Source organism: Acanthaster planci, linkage group LG10, assembly GCF_054643075.1.
Source record: "Acanthaster planci isolate LZ-2023a linkage group LG10, COTS_SCS, whole genome shotgun sequence".
Classification (NCBI taxonomy): Eukaryota; Metazoa; Echinodermata; class Asteroidea; order Valvatida; family Acanthasteridae; genus Acanthaster; species Acanthaster planci.
The window spans coordinates 6,332,694-6,350,757 of NC_141786.1; the positions used below are offsets into that span (position 1 = coordinate 6,332,694).

Here is an 18,064-nt window from a genome sequence, read left to right on the forward strand (position 1 = left end):
CAACTTCCGGGTCCATGCTATCTTTACTATTGTTATTTTTTAAAGTGCTGGTACTGACACCAAGGATTCCTCAACTGAGCACCCTACACACTGTAAGTTTGCAAGCCTGAAGAAACCTGTAGAGATTAGACAATCAGCAGCAATTAGTAGAGTTTTAGAGGTGGGAGGAAAAACCCAGAGGAATATCCCAGGTAAAACCCACGGAATCAGGTAGGGACTGAAAACCTAATCCAAGTGTGGACCAGGTCGGGAATCGAACCCGGGACCACAGAGGTGGAAGGCGAGGAAAGAACCACTGCGCCAACCTGACCCCCGAAGAAACCACTACGCCAACCTGACCAACCCTGCTGTTCATTAGCCTACCTGAGGTACACTGCAATGTTATGGTAGCTCCAGAGTTCACCATTTCCTCGTGGCCCGTAATGTTAACATATGCTGGTGGAACTGCGGAGAGAACAAATTTAAATTTGCAATGAAACATTCAACCTGTTCCCCTGTTCCATGCCAGCTCTCCTGAACTGACTGAACTGGAAACTAAACCGGGAGGGCATCGCGTATTCTGTGGACAGGAATAAGAGACTAATGGTTAAATTTTGCTGAGTATTGGTCCTTAAATCTATGCCTTTTTGGTGCTTGCCTTTGCCAAGAGATCTGCCAGTGTGTAATTAATTTGAGTAGCTCAGTGGGTTGAGCAACACTGCTACAGTACGCTGCAACTGAGAGTTAACCACTTGATGCCAGGGTTTCCGGTACCGGACACGTATTCTTTATACACCTGGCCGGGGGCTGGCTGGGAAATCGGACAAAGGGAAGTGGGCCCTGTAACAAAAGACCATACTCGGAACAAAAGACCAGGCTGCTTGGCATTACCAACATTTTTTTCACTCTCAGTAGTAGAGATAATCCAGCCTTGTTTTGAAACAGCTACCACGGTTTGGGGCATTTAGCGCGAATGGATTACCACCGGGGACAAAAGCGCAGTGATGAGCCACACAGTACTGCTGCACGCTTATCTAGCCCCTATTGAGAAGAGGTCAGCAGCGCACTGTGCAAGATTTGTGAAAAAAAAACTTATCACAATCTGGGCTTTTTGTACAAGGCAGCAGGCCTGGCTGAAATACTCCAGCCTCAATAGATGATTAGAGCGGAAACCAGACAGTCCTTCGTGTGGGTGTAAGTGTCCACTAAAATTAAAATGAAGATCCGAATTTTTACAGAATTTTGAAAACAGAAAAATATGAAAATTATCCCGTCCCAGCATTACCAACATTCATAAATGCCCCGACGCGAAGTGGTTAACCTTGGAATGGGAAATTCTTCTTTTATTTTTCTCTTCCAAGAGAATTCAGTTCCAGTTATGTGAAAACAATTTCTGAAAGAGGGACAATATTTTTATACGTTGTTCATGTATTTCTCACATTTTTCATGTGTTTTACATTAGTCGGAAAAGATTTTTCATGTCTTTGACACAGGTGGGAAAACATTTTTCAAGCCTTGTGAAATATGAATGTGAACGAGAAATCTTTTCATGAACCAGTTCGTTCCCATTAACAGGGGCTACAAATAACTTTTAACTGTTAAGTATTGCACACACATGCTCTGGGGTCGCAGGCTCAAATCTACTGTTTCATATGTTCTTTCACCAACCCTTATTTAACTCACAGTAGACGGTGAACTGTACTTGAGCAGTGAGAGGCTCAGGTAGTACCACGCTGCTGACTTGGCATTTGTAGACTGCGTTGATGTCGCTGTAACCCACTATTATGGGCAGCGTGTTCCGTGCACTGGCACCATCAGTGACATAGGAGTGGTCCATCTGAATTCCGTTCTTCCACCAGTAAACCTGATGAGAGATATCAGTTTGGACGAGTTGACGACTGTACGTGAAACTGAAGCACAACAAATGATCAATACGGCCATTTCACAATAGTTCTCCACCAAGAGGTTGCAACGCATTGGCCAATCACAATGCACGAAATTTGTCAACCCAACGCGTTTGGAAATGATTGACAAATTTCGCGCGTTATGATTGGCCAGCGTGTTGCAAACTCTTGGTGGCGCACTATTATGAATCGCCCGTATTGTATTTGTTTTTGAAGCATTCCCTAACAGCTTTTGCTACCAAGATGTGTTGGGATATACTTCAGTCGCAAAAATCCGGATTTTTTTTTTCTCGGATCTTCTTTTTAGCAATGTGGTCCCTGCCTGGGTGCATGAGGTTTCAGGTGCCGCGATGCATCATATACCAAATGTATCTCCTGACAATGCAGGGATGTACAGTGTACAAGTACCCTATGAAAACTCTCTCTTTTGACCGAGAACTCAACTTTGGGTATAAGTGCCCATGTACTGGCATCAAACATGTGTCCACCACTGTGTGGCTTTCAGCCAATTGGTGAACTTTTCAATCAGTTGGGGTTCAAAGCAGCAGTTTGGTGTTGTGACAGTCAGTGCGGAGTGATGAACTTGCTTTAGCCCTAACCCCAAAGGGTGTACGTAAAATCGTATGGAAATTGGAGGATTTGGGACTGTTAGGGTTAAAGAAAAATAGCAGCAGAGCCCGTCACATGCATGGCACAATTCAATCCAGAAGTCCGGTCACAGGAAAAAGGGAGGACTTATTTATCGAAGGAAGGGCTTAGCTACACAAACTGCATCTTAGCACCTTACAACCAGACTTGGCACCGATGCGCTAATAAGCTTGTAAGGGTCCTGTCATGGTATTGCGAGGGATTCCACCGCAACTTTCTGGATGAGCTGAATGCACAAAACACCTCTGTGAAGAGACACAACAACCGCCAGGTTAAGATACCTCAGCCAGTGGATTTCCTCCTCTGGAAGCGCAGTCCAGATGGATGAGATCACCTTGCCGCACTGCTACACCTTGCTGGTAACCGGTGATCAGCGGGGGACCAGGGGGAACTGAGGAGTGGGAACGAGAGAAACCAGTGAGTGCTATTCAACCCTCATTCATCATTCACATCAAACTGAACGTAAAGTATATTTGATGATGCAGAAAATAAATTGCTAATACCTTGTATACACGTACAAAACCAGATTTTAAAAAATGAATATTTATGTTATGGCACACGTAATGCGTATTTTGCAGAAACTAGGGTTTATTGAACTTTTCCCACACTCTACAGCACAGTACTTGCTATTTGTAAAAGGTATTAGATAATGTGTACTGGTATGATTCAGGCTGTATGCATCAAGGATCAGCCTTTTCTATTCCTTTTTGGTATGTTTATATTTGGTATGATTCAGGCTGTATGCATCAAGGATCAGCCTTTTCTATTCCTTTTTGGTATGTTTATATATGTTTATATTTGGTATGATTCAGGCTGTATGCATCAAGGATCAGTCTTTTCTATTCGTTTTTGGTATGTTTATATTTGGTATGATTCGGGCTGTATGCGTCAAGGATCAGCCTTTTCTATTCCTTTTTGGTATGTTTATATTTGGTATGATTCAGGCTGTATGCATCAAGGATCAGCCTTTTCTATTTGTTTTTGGTATGTTTATATATGTTTATATTTGGTATGATTCAGGCTGTATGCATCAAGGATCAGCCTTTTCTATTCGTTTTTGGTATGTTTATATTTGGTATGATTCAGGCTGTATGCATCAAGGATCAGCCTTTTCTATTCGTTCTTGGTATGTTTAAATATGTTTATATTTGGTATGATTCAGGCTGTATGCATCAAGGATCAGCCTTTTCTATTTGTTTCTTCTCATTTCCTTTACCTTTTTCTCAATTACCATAACTTTATTTTTAGAGAAAGGTCCAATCTGACAACATCAAACTTAATGGATCTGATCCACTGGTCTAGAGTGGGCTTTGAACCGTGTTTGGTGCAGATTTTAAACCATAAACACCACTGTCTGACAATATTTTATGCAAGAAAGCAAGGTTGTGAGAAAACTAGCAACAGATAGAAGAACTCATACCTGACATTCATTGTTACAGAGACAAAGTGTGGCTCGGCCAGGACAGGAAACTGTTGCTAGGAAACCAGCAACGAATGAGAAACTCACATCTGACATTCATTACTGGGATGTGGTTTGACCAGGGCTTGGAATTGTTCGTAGGAAACTTACAATAGAATGAGGAACTCGCATCTGACATTCATTACTGGGATGTGGTTTGACCAGGTCTTTGGAATTGTTTCGTAGGAAACTAACAATAGAATGAGAAACTCACATCTGACATTCACTGTCACTGAGACAAAGTGTGGCTTGACCAGAGCCGGATGCTCCACCACGCACTTGTAGACGGCCCCATTGTCCTCCTTCTCCGGGTTGAGCGTCAGCGTGCTGACAAAGTTCTTCTTCTTCCCCAGCGGATCGCCTGAGTTCTCTACGGACGTGGTGGGCTGGATGTACAGCACTGGGTCCTCGTTCTTTTGCCAAGTAATGGACGCCTCGGGCCGGCCATTGTTGGTGCGGCAGGTCAGGGTGATCGCTGCTGGTGGGTCCACGGTGATCTGGGTGCCGTTCTCGTAGTTATCCAGCGTGGGTGGATCTGGAGGCACTGTTGACAATGAGGGACACAGAAAAAACCAATACTTTCAACAACCAAGTGGCGAGGACAGTTTGTATAACACAGACAGTTAAGGCCGGTTCATACTCGCTTCGTATTCACTGTGTACGCAGCACAAAGGTCTATTTCGAGATGTCTGCAGTGCGTGAACAAAAGCGCAGTGCGTAATGAAAATGCGCACCCTTGCACACAGTTTGTGAAAATAATGGGTAGTGCGTATGCACCACATGTATGCGTATTCTGACAAATTGAAATTTTTAAACTTTTGTCGGGTACGCACACGCAGCCAAGACTTGAGAAAACATGAAGGTATGAACGACAAATGCGGCTTTCACGTGTGTGCAAACACAGCGAGTATGAACCAGCCCTTAAAATCCACGTCAGCAGCAAGCCAAAAGTGTAGTCACAAATAAAAAGTGGATCAGCAGCGACAAAGACACACTTGTCATAGTTCATTTGGTTGACCTGTGATTGACTTGTGATGACTTTTCATTAGGACTGGAGAGTGATTAAAAGACAATAACTCGGTGGGATTTGCCCCATCAACCTCCTAAATGGAGCTCTCTGAATGTTGTAGGTTCCATTCCCACTCGAGTCATTTTCTTTGCTCTTTTCTTAACATATGGTCATGTACAAGCAAGCCGTTATTCAGTTTCCCTGGATGGTTTATCGGACTGGTTTTGTCTTTACCTTGGACCGTGAGAGTGGCTTCAGCAGAGCGGAGTCCAGGAACTTGACACCGATATGTGTCATCATCCTCCAACTGTGCATCAATGATCCGGAGATTGCCCTCACTTGCAGGGTCACCTTGGAATGGAATGAACGAACACCAACTTGCATATGGATACCAGTTACTTGGTTGGCAACCTGGTGTCAGTTCACCTACTGTAGTATTGCTACTGATGTTAGAAGAGATACTAGTATGTATGTACATGTGTGCGGTACGAGTACAGTACACCTGTCAAGTTCATGACCATGCATATCATACTGGTACCTGCTTAGTGCAAAGGTGGAAGTAAAACAGAATGACAGAAGCAACTTTCTCAGCAGAAGCTTCTGAATATCGGCAATCACTACATGTACTAGTATGTAAGAAGTGTAAAGCATAACTTAGCATGTTGCTATAGTATGACTAGCATAGCAGTGTCAGCTGGCTGGTTCAAACCTGATAACTGTTTCTTCAAACGAGCTCTCAGAGAAGTGCCACAGTATACACTGGCTTCTGACACTGGCAATCGGCAAAAAATGCTTGCGCAACATAAGCTGCAGGCCCTTTATTTCCCACAGCAAAAACTCTAACCAAAGTTACTGGCAGCAGTACCACATGTATCTGCTGTTTGGAAGTGGAAAACTTTAAGCTGACCCCACCAACCACCTGTACACTGTCTGCCCTGGCACTGACAGCACCGAGGTCACAGATTTGAGTGGGACCTGTACATGTACACAAGCAAGCTTGTGAATAGTTTCTCCAATAAGCTCTGATAGTTTATAAAGTTAAAAGCACTGGGCACAGATCACATGTACATGTACCGGTCACTGGCGGCTAAAAGGGAAAACATGACAAAAGGCTTAAAGCTGATACTTCTGCCCTTTTTTGGACTGAAATATCACTATGGTCACTAACCAACTAGGGTTGTGCCGAATATCTGGATGTTCGATCGAGTATTGAATAGTCTTTTCTGAAGTTGAACATTTGAATGCAAAATTTATGAAAACGAAGGAAGAATTTTCTTTCGTTTTAAGTGAGAAAAATTTCACCGTGGAGGCTTGTTGCAAGCAGATTCAAAAGAAAAGCGACAGAAGTCTTACAACGATTCAGGAAGTAAATTATTCACTAAAGGACAAAAAGTATTTTTTGTCTTTAAATCTTGCTAAATCACGCCGGTACTCCTAGAAATGAGAAGCTAATATTAGCGTGAATATAATGTACAATTGTGCGCATCATTTTACCGGTAACTGGTTTTGTTCATCAACAATCTGCCGGTCGGTACGACCACATGTTTGGATATTTGATCGAAATGAAGGTTGAATATTCGAATAGTGAATTATTCTAATTGACTCAGCCCGGTACCACTAACCATGTGTACTTGTGGCATGGCATATCTGTCTAAACCATGTGGAATGTTCGCACTGGAGGGTTTAGAACTCAAACCCAACAACTGGCTGTCATACTCCACAGTCTCGGGCAACCTGGATTTGGGCACTGTTGTGTAGCTTAGAGCCGTTCCTTGAATAAGACATCTCAGGCCATCCACTCATCTCATACTCGCAGCTTCTTGAAATTAGGACTCTCCCACTGTTTATACATCATCATGTCACTTAAAAACCTGAGTTGGGTCCAAAGGGCACATTTATAAGAACTTACGCAGGGGTTGGAATCTCCAAGCATGGCTGTCAAAACCCAAACCACTTGAAACTGCAACTCACCAATGACGCTATACCGTGGGTAGCCGGGGAGGTCCGTGTCAAACCCCAGTGGGGTGTTGGTACTGCCTTTGGTCCACAGCACAGCGGTCCCAGTCTCCATGTCATTTATGACACAGCGCAGGATAGCCTCGCCTCCCTCAACCACAGTCGTGTCTGCTGGCTCCTCGGCAAAGCTTGGCTGGGCCGGCTGCCCCTGAACTGCAGGTTAAAAGAAGTTAAAAAGTCAGCAAACATGCAAGTTAGTATGGATGTTCGTCCTTTGCTCAGTACAGTACATGCCCAGAGCGGGACCAAGAGAGGCACAGGTTTCCTAGCAATGCAGGCTCCTTTGGTGGGAACTGCACTTTGCTTGTTAACAGCTACACTGTATGAAATGCAAATGGTACAAGTACATCACAGGGCAATTCACAAAATTGAGAGAATAGTGGTGTCCAGGATGGGCTGGCTGATCGTGGCGGCCTTGCGATGCGGTTCCATACGCGTTGATTTTCCAAGGTAAAGATCGCTGTAACCGGAATCATTTCACTTTGCTCTATATGGTTCTTGGGTCCAAAATTCGTGAATGTTATATCCGGAAAAGCATTGTAAACGGGAGTGCTACGGTATTACCACATAAAAATGTAAACAGTGAATGGGGAAATGAAAATAGAGCGTTATATCAGGGAGAGCTATAACAGAAATCTACCGGTACTGTATACCGGTATGTACAGTACAATGTAGAGGGAGTGCATACATGTACTCTGAGTGTCCCGCTAGGCACTAGACTGGGGAAACACTGTGTGATTATAGTGATTTTTTTGGCTGGGGGGGGGGAGGAAAGGGCCTTGTTGTCTTGTTGCCCTACCCACGTTAAGAATCTATCCTGAACTACTCCAGTCTTTTGCTAAGTGATTTCTCTGGTAGTTTTTCCCTTTTTTATCCGTGCAAAAGTTGTTATAGGAATGGATGTACCATAACTGGTGGTTTGTTCTTGTAAAAAATGAATGTAAAAATGTACATGTACCGGTACATGTGTGCAGTTTTGTCTAAGTTCAAAGTCTCATATCTTGGTTGAAGACTGATAAAAACACTGAAAAGGGGTGGGCTAAGCCAGACAAGGACAGAAACCAACCCCAGTAAGTTTTTCAGTAACACTGTAGGGGCCAGTGTATTTCAGGCATGTTTATGTACAGGTAGAGGTTTTCCCACTTCAAAAGGGAGTAATATTACACATTCCTAAACTGCTTTATCTACATTGTATCAAGGTAAAGTTGCATGAGATGAACTACCCAGATATTGGAGAAAGTTGCAGCACCTGAAATTTAAGACTTGGTGGCTACAATGTACCGTGGACCTGTACTTTTGAACATGGCTGGAGATGAAAAAAGTATGCTTGAGCAATACTCCCATGCGATTGGAGAACACTACCATAGCTGTTCTCTTTGTTAAATGCAAGAACCCTAGGCAAGTACCGCACTATGGTACATGTACCTGTATACATGTATTTGGAATTTGATTTACAATTTTGAGCTTTTAAAATAATTTTTAAAGACCTTTGATTAATTTTGAAATTTCTGATGAGCCCATTTTACTAAAGCCAATTTTACTGATGTTCCTGTATTGCTGAATCTACTTGCACCATACATGTACATGTACCTTTGATTAATTTTGAAATTTTTGATGAGCCCATTTTACTAAAGCCAATTTTACTGATGTTCCTGTATTGCTGAATCTACTTGCACCATACATGTACCTTTGAGTAATTTTGAAATTTTTGATGAGCCCATTTTACTAAAGCCAATTTTACTGATGTTCCTGTATTGCTGAATCTACTTGCACCATACATGAACCTCTCTCAGGAGTAACAACCACTTTATAGATCTCTCTCATTAGAAGTCATGTTTGGAGGAAAATGACAAATGCGTACCGGTATATGCTGCGGTAACTCTAATGTGTGCGTACAGAGTGCAAAATGTTCTACAATAGCATGCGTGCTGATCTACATGTACATGTACCGGTAAACATCTTCGAAATACGGCGCAGCGCGACGCGCGTCACGAAAGCTGAAGTAAAAATGTACCTAGTGTAGTGTAGTACAGTGTAACAACCGGTACAGGTTTATTACAAAATGACATACTGCTATACGCAGCACTGTGAGGCTCTCCCAGAACGACTGGTACCAAGTCTCACGCATCCAGCGTGACAGTCACAGCCTCAGGGCTCTTTCTCACGCTCATGCACCTGGCAACCATTTTCTCAGGCCTCAGAGCCAGACCAGAAAAAGAAAAGCAATGCAATTGGCTAGTCTAGTATAGCGCGGACAACTGCTGCTGCCTACGTAGCTGGACAGCCGTAATGCAATGAATATATGAGTCGTATGGTATGCACTGTCGTGTGTGTGTGGTGGAACATTATCACTAGATCTGTATCTAAATGTACAGTACTTAGATCGTATCTGAAGAGGCCACAGCTCCACAGCGCTACAATGTACTGTACATGTAATATACGTAATTTTAGAGACGGTAACGTGGTCCATGGAAAAAACATGATGGACCATTTAAAATGAGTGACTTCCTTTGTTTTTTCCAGATTCCAGGCACATTTGGGACCCTGTTGTTTTGAGAATAAGTTGAAATAGTCCCTTTAAGCGCACCAGACTGTGCGATCTTGAGCTAAAAAAAATCTAAAGCTCCCCACCATGGGAGGGGCCACACCCTCCCCACGCTTGGTCACTTTGCTCCCTTGCTTTGAGCCCGCTAATGCGCAGAAAATCTCACTCCTAGCTGCTCTCTAACCTTGGCATCTTTTCTCTCCATTTATAATATTTACAAACAATTTGTAACTTGTAAAGGAGTTTGACAGGTTTACTGTTGGAACAAAACGTAACGGTAAGTCTGTTGAGTATGTATGATCATGTACATGTATGATGGTAAGGTACATGTATACAACCTGATGTACATGTACATTGTACATGTACATGGGGACACATCGTACTATGGTCTTCATAAAATTGAAGAAAAAAAGCACAATGATAAAAAAAAACACTTCCTTTTTCCAACCCAGATCTAGACAGGACCCAGAAGACTCAACACCCTTCTGATGTGACAACTTTTGGAGGAGATCCCTAATACCAGCCACCAGCATATTTCACAGCTGGCTTGACACACCCCTGCAGGGAGATGACCCTTCCCAGCTGAGTGACAAGTGCTTGACATTAGCATGACTAGCTGGTTGGCCTTATTGTCAAAAGGGTCATACTACAGTAACTTGGCTAGAGAGGGTGGGGTCCCAGATTGCACTGGTACAGTGACAATGTGGAGCAGACATGGTCAAACCATCACACATGTTACTTTCTAAAGTGCTTCAAAGTCTTCAGCTACTGTACCGGTACATTAGTATTTATACCTGTGTACTTATGTGTATGCAATCCCAATCTTAACATGTTTAATCTAACTTCAGTTTCAAGCAGGCAACTGAGAGATGTCCAACCCGTTTGCAAAATGGTCTGATAATAATACACGTACATGTAGTACACACTGAAAGTAAAATGAGAAATTCAAACCATTCAGAGGAAAAGCTGCAGATTACCATGTGGGTCTGTCCACACTAACAGACACATCTGCACATGTATAACCAAAATCATCTCTCTTTAACAGTGTTGAGAGTCAAGAAATGAACTTTTTATTTTACCTTTGCACAATGGCATAACTCCACTAACATCACATTTTATTGTGTAAGTTATGCAACAAATTAAGACCGATTTCACGGAACTTACAAGTATGCACTGCATAAGTCTGCACCTTACGCAACAAATTACAGCGTACATGTAACTTGCGCAGCATTATACACCTTGACTAGCTTATCGCGTCTAGTTATTAAAAGCCTCATCATTGTTGAACTTAACATTATTATGAGAAACATACAGCTTTGTTCTGCAGGTAGAAGGTAATGAAAAACTTGTTTTAGCTTGAGAGAACGGCAAGATTTTCTGTCCGGTTCTGACGAAGAAAAGACAAAACTTTTCCAAAATGTTGGGAGGAGGTGATTCAAAGACTGTTTAATGACTGTTGTGATGTTTATCAGCCACCATAAAAGCCTTCATCATAATCGTCCTAGAATTTTGGTATTATTAAAATGTGGTGCAGCAATGGAACCTTTCGTGAATTTGAGCGCAAGTACAATAAATGTATATTGCACAGCTGTGACATAAATTTGTGGCGCAAGGCTTCCCGATACATGTACCAGGTACACCCATGTACCCATGGTTCAAAGTTACCTTATGGTACATGTACATTATGTGAAATAAGCCTCCGTTTATCAAGGACCTTATTATAGCTCCATTGTCACATCTAGAAGACTGTTTTGCCACTGGATCCCCCCTTTCTGATAGCAATGGAATGTTCCCAAGTGACACTTTCCAATTAATCAACCTGGAGGAATGTGGTCCAAACCAAACATGCCATGGTAAAGTGTGCAACTTCACTGGACACATGGCACTGGTGAACCATTTTCCCAAGCCAGGTGGTTGTGGTTTGTTCCTGACTGGAGAAAATGGGAAGATTTCTACCCAGGTGTACCATACATGTACACTGTGCCAACCACATGTACACTGTACATGTACATGAATGTGTACATTGGCACAGTCTATACTGCAGGCCTACACTATTGACATTAGGTCAGGCTTTCACCAATAAACATCAAAACCTGTCACAGCCAGATGAAACATGCAAAATCCATATGTATGTACCGGTACTGTACCTAGACACTCCAGGCACTTTCATTAAAAAAAAACCAAAAAAAAAAAAAACGCCAAGCAAACAATCAAACATAAAACGAAATAAAACATTTTAAACTGCTATTTATTCAAAGAGATTTCATAACAGCATTATACACTGTACTGGTTTCTGTGCCACATTCTCTAGATCTGTTTAAGTTTTACTAAGCTGTTGAACACACTTTGCAGCATTTGGTAAAGTTACCCCAGTTGCATGCTGCATGCAGTGCAGCCAAGTACCACTACTAATAGTATACCCGTGCACTGCATTTCGATTTTCAACAGCAATGCTTTCAAGTCAAACATAAAGACTACATGTACATGTATTTTGGACCTTCGTTTAAGATTCTTTTATATGTACCGGTAAATATTTGAATATTTAAAGTGATCTTCAATATATCATTTTATAACCTTTGCAATTTCCAAAGTTTCACTTCCAGGAAATTAACCCTTTTCGGCTTAAAGTAAAAATAGATACAAAAACAGATAGTCTTTGACAAATATAAGCCTAGTATCAGGGTGCGCTACTTCTGAAGTCTATCTGACCATGCCCCAGGCAAAGGTCGCAATGGAGGAATCGTAGGCCAAGTTGACACCAGGAAGATCAACTGGTGAGCTTGGGTCTGCGGCTGATATGACTCTCCTCCCTGGTCCCGGAGAAGAGAGTTGTATCATCACCTAACCCAAACTGTCACATTGATCATCCCGCTGCAAACTTGGCTTTCGATTCCTCCATTGCCACTTTTGCCTGGGTCAGACAGACTTTAGAAGCAGCGTATCCTGACAACAGGCTCATATTTGTCAAGGACTTTGCGTACTGCCTGAGCAAGAAGATGGATCATCTACCAAACGGATATCACCACACTTTTCTTGTCAGGAATCCCAGAAAAGTCGTCCCATCTTGGATGGACTGTAATGTAGAATACCGACCTCGAGATGCACCTATAGATCCAGAATCAATGGATGAGTGGAATCAATACCAGATGTGGGACCGGGCTGGCTTTGACGACTTGCTCAAACTCTATGAACATGTCAAAGAAAACTTTGATCCTCATCCTTTTGTCATGGATGCTGATGATTTGGTAGCACAACCAGAATCAGTGATGAGAGCCTACTGCAAGGCAACTGGTATCTCCTTCACCAAGGCAATGTTAGAGTGGGAGGACAGCGGGCTACCGATGAATGCAAACTGGATCGTGTGTCGTGACAACTTGCCAAATTTTCAATTTGATTACCATCTGAATGTGAGGTTCTCTTGTAGATTTATGAAGACACAGGACCTATTCAAACAACCAAGGTCTGTTCATTCTGTTCCTCCAGAAGTATTAGAATACATCGAGGGCTGTATGCCATTTTATGAGAAACTGTACGGTCATCGCTTTGTTCCCTGAAAAACTGCATCATGCACGTAAACGTATACATGTACATTGTATACTCAGGACGTTCAAGTCTATGACGGTTTATTAAAGTACAAATACATGTCCAGCGACACAAGGTTGAATTGTGGTTTTATTTACAAATGAAGAAAACATTAAACAATAATTTACATAAGTACATGAGTCTAAGACATGAGAAAGACAATTATTACATTGTATTAGAATGGTTTAAACAAGTACATTGTACACACACCTGTACGTACATGTACGTGTGCAAATGTACAAGTTCATTTGCTTTCAAGTCTTATCAACAATTGAAGTACAGAGTAGGTAATTGTCTTCAGCCCTCTAAAGATCAAATGGTGCCATTGAAGAGGATTGCATCATACTGCCTAGTCTGTTGTGTAAGCCGCAGATGCATACATGTACACCATTTGCGTTTCTTGCTGTTGCCTTTGGTTTTGGGCTCCAATCCAGACTGGTACCACTTAATTGGTAAGCCACCCCCCAAAAAAGTTCTGCTTACGATTACATGCCTCTCAAAAATAGGGTCGATAAGTCAGAATTTTGTTTTTTGGGTAAATTTTTTTGTGCTGATTGAATGGCATACACATAAATGGGGACGGAAGCTAGGTACCAAAAACTACCTCAAAAGTGATAAAAAATTGCCATAATCTACGTGTATGTGTATGTAAATATTTCTATAGTCAACAAGTCTTAAAAATTAGGGACAATTCACACCACTATGGACAACGCCAGTCAAGTAATCATGACAGCAAACTGGCCAACGTGTATTGAGTGGTAAGCATCCGTCATGCATCCAGACGAGCGGGCGATAACCCTTGTGCCCCGGCAGGAAATTTTGTAGAAGCACACTTGCCTCAAGTACGAGCAAAAGAACCTCAAACTAAACTAAAATAAGATCCCTTATGTCCTGTACCTTAACAATGTTGTTAAGAAATCCTCTTGCCGCACACTATGCTGCTCAAAACCAGTGTACCTGTAGAGTTTACTCGGTAATTTCTTGTCCACACATTTTGAATGCTTTTACACAGAGTACCCCATTTCAAGTTAGACTCTCAATAGCTTCTCACAGTAGCAAGATTTTGGTGATCAATACCAATGTTGAATTGAATCTGAGCATTTCACATACATGTAAATGTCCATTCAAACACATTTCTTATGGTTGTTTGATTTGGTTGCTGTCAGCCCATTAGCCAACACTATCTGCTGCCAGTTACATACACATTTGATTGACTCCTCAACATTCAACCCCGTTAAATCATTGAACTACAGTACACACTTGTATATGTGTGCAGTCAGGTAGGTTTGCATCACTGATCATTCCCAGGAAAATGATGGGTGGTTGTCCCTTGCCTTGAGGAACTCCAGCATTTTTTACATCCAAAGGTTGACAAGTACATGTAGGAGCCAATGGAATGAGATACTGAATGCATTGTCGTGAGGCAGCAGGAAATTACAAAGCCACAGAATAAATGAAATTCTCACGCCCCATCAATCAATTTGGTGAAACAGCAATTATGTAATCGTTTCTGTCACTTGATACATTTGTTTGTGTTTTCTTTTACTACAGAGAATGATGACTTGGATTTCCACAGGGGAGGTTGCACAAGGAAGACTGCCAGGCAATGTTTCTACACAAGGCAATGACTTGTTGAAAGTACTGTAAATGTACATTGTATGTAATTTCCTATCACTGTAAACCAAACTGGTTTTGATCAAGTTTTATGACCTTTGCAAAATGGTCGGTGAATGAAATGCTTAATTCATATTGAATTGAAAATTCACAGTTTTTCACACTAGCATAAATAATAACTGTTTTACATGTACATGTATGTACATATGGTATGTATGTACTGTACATGTACATGTATGCTACCAGTACATATGTACATGAACGGTAAGTTTCAAAACAATTGGCCAAGTGACAGCTGAGTTTATGGAAGGGAGAATCGTGTTTTGAGAGAAACAACTAGAAGACAAAATATTTACAACATGATGTACGGGCACATGTACATGTATGTAAATGATAAACCTCCATACCCCACAGCAATGCATTTTAATTAATGATTCATACGGGCTGGCATGGATTTGTTTGTGTGAAACTTACCAATGTTGATGACAGCTACGGCAATGTTCAACAGTGAAAGAAGGCTCCCAGGATGCAATGCAGCAATTATGGGTGCCATGATCATTCTAACTTGCAAGTCTTTCAGAGTCCAAGTGTTCTTCTCCTTTATGATTCACACCTGAAAGTTGTAAAATTGAAGGAATTACATTGGCGGTGACAAACCAAGTACTGACAAAATTGATTCATATTAAAACCATTTTAGGAGAAAATGCTCAAAGGGAAGGGATAATAATCTGCCACAGCAACCTGTATCATTTGAAACCTGATGATAAAACTAAGTTTTTATTTACACAAAAAGCTACAGAAACAAAACAAAGGAACACTACACCCTTGTGAGCATTTGACAAAGTGTGCTTTTGGGGGGATACGGGTACGTGTATACACATTGTACATACATTTATGCTGGTAATGTTTGTAATGGGCATGTGACTTCACAACAATGCAGAATCCTACAATAATTTGGGAGAACAGAGATGTGACCTTCAAAGTCTCGTTTTTGAAATTCAAATCTTACGATCGTTCTTATTTTCTTGTGAGTGCCAAATCACATTTTTGGCACAATGCAAGAGCAAACTTACTTGTGGCACGTTTGCTGGTGGAATATTGTTCAGAATGAGCCAAGGGGATAGTTTGAAAAGGAAAAAATGAGCAAAGAAGCTTGACTATTCAACTGCATATTGCACAATTCAGGGATTTCAACCCCTCCAACCTACGACTCACAATAACACCACAGCTTGTCAGCTTTCATTACGGTCTTGCAAGCAATTTGCCAGTGGTGTTGTTGGGGACAACCCACTAGAACCATCAACGCACAATAATCATCACCTGGGTTCCAAAATGACAAGGTGAATGGTAACACCTGGCAAGCACCCACTCAACAACTAGTTAACAATCACTTTGCTTGGGAAGAAACGCAGGATGCATGGACTTGAGCTAGCAGAGCATCAGGTTCAAGACCCTTCGGGGCAAACTTCACAGGGTGACATTACCTTAGCCAGTGGACACTGTTACCCCATATCTGTTGAGTACTGTTCATTTATTGAACATGATCGGGCATATGCTTTAAAAGCCTAATCAAACTGCAACTCCACATGATATTTTTCAAAACTTTTGTTACCCCCTTTGCTCAATCAAAACACAAATTTCCACCTTCCGATTTATATCAATTATCATTTTTATCATTATGATTGATGGTTTATTTCAAACACTGTGATTGTAGCCCGGAGGCTAATTTGCCACAGTACACACAGCTTAACTATTCAATAAATAAAGCATTAGAGCAATAACAATGTAAAGTAAACGAATCTTATCTAAAATAAACACAAAACAACAATCAGAAAATGAAACTTAAAATACAAACAGAAAATGGCACTGTTATAACCAGTGACAATTATAACAATTATCCTCATTTGAGGATAATTAGACAGACTGCATACATTTGTGGACAGTAGGTCGGCTACAAGTGCAAATCAAAGGGAGCTGAACTCATGAAGTTTTCTAAGTCAAAATGTTTGTACCAGATGACTTGAATTCTTAGAATCAAAATGTCTCTCAACAACAGCAAAAATTCAGTCAATTTTTTAAAATATATAATTTAAAGTCCCCGAAAAGACCTTTGCAGAAAATGCAGTTGAGAATAAAATGTTACAGAATTAATCAGGAAGACTTGGCTCTCTTCATTCCCTTGTTTTACACCCCCCCACCAGCACATCTGAAAGCCACAGACAAAAATCCATACATTTCGCTGCACCAATATGATGATAGTACATGTTAATTGCTCTGATGAATACAAACCATGGAGCTAAAAATGTACAAACTCATACAAAAAATGTGAGTGACTGACAAGCCTGATGGTAAAGATGTTACTTTCCACACCAAGCCGTGGAACAGACATCATTGTCCCTGTGGGCCCTATCCAAATTTAAGCCACATTCTACATGTAAGTGCAGGAAAAGGTGAACTTGGAACAGCTCAGCTGTTCTTGAATGCGAACATGGCCGTGTTGTGCTAATAAAAATAAGAAACAACCCATGGCCATGGGCATGATGGGCCCCCTATAATATTGTTGTCCAACGTTTCTCTTTCATTTCGTCTAATTGTAGGCCTTAACGTAGGCTACCTTCTTCAACTCCAAAAACATGAAAATTGTTTGAAACATGCAATCAACGCAAAAAGCCCCCAATTGATTGAGGACATGACGTAGGGTCTTGGCATACTGCATAAAAACGTTGGGAGCGCGGGGCACGACGAATCGACTCCCTTTTTGCGGGGTTCGGTTCCACTGTTTTAAGTTAAGGGAGAAGCGTAAAACTAAGCATTGCTTGTGCCAATGGTGGCCGTGTCGCGGACACCATGAATAGCATTAGCAAGACGGGTTACTTCAGGGCTGCGGGGCGCAGGCTTGGCGGATTTACGGCCAGGCGCGGCCGGACATCCAACCGATCCGACGGAGTCAACTCGCTCGGCTATCGCGCAAAGGCAGGGTGCCTGTCGTGACGAATATTTTTCCATTCAGTTATCGAACGAAAACCATGTCTGAATAATGTCACAATGAACTCTCGCAATTTCTTTAACACTCACAACCATGACAACAGGATACTCGCGAACACTCAAACCAAGAAACAAAACAGCCTCCTACCTGCCCACGTCCAGATTTATGTTCAGCTAAGCTAGGAAACCAATACGCATACACAATCGACGATGCGCCTAAAAACTACTAGGGGGCCTACATAATCGACGTCGCAATCTGTCTCTCCGACATCTGAAATTTGAGCCGCGTCAACTTTGCACCTAAGTCAGTAAACGTCTCTCCA

The 18,064-nt window shown here is 41.7% G+C and overlaps 1 protein-coding gene across 2 annotated transcripts in view; it reads right to left on the reverse strand.

Moving 5' to 3' along the window:
* Window positions 1-18,064, reverse strand: part of LOC110989989 (nephrin-like) — a 36,011-nt gene that overhangs the window by 17,416 nt on the left and 531 nt on the right. Inside the window, exons 1-8 of one of the 2 annotated variants that reach the window (XM_022254731.2) lie at window positions 17,890-18,025; window positions 15,231-15,369; window positions 6,971-7,168; window positions 5,234-5,350; window positions 4,205-4,534; window positions 2,813-2,922; window positions 1,663-1,843; window positions 364-444 (exon numbers count right to left, since the gene is read on the reverse strand). In XM_022254731.2, coding sequence (XP_022110423.2) covers window positions 364-444; window positions 1,663-1,843; window positions 2,813-2,922; window positions 4,205-4,534; window positions 5,234-5,350; window positions 6,971-7,168; window positions 15,231-15,315 — 1,102 coding nt within the window. In that variant the 5' untranslated portion in view covers window positions 15,316-15,369; window positions 17,890-18,025. Of the gene's footprint in view, window positions 1-363; window positions 445-1,662; window positions 1,844-2,812; window positions 2,923-4,204; window positions 4,535-5,233; window positions 5,351-6,970; window positions 7,169-15,230; window positions 15,370-17,889; window positions 18,026-18,064 lie in introns of those variants that run through there. The other variant, XM_087142706.1, reaches the window with a different exon arrangement.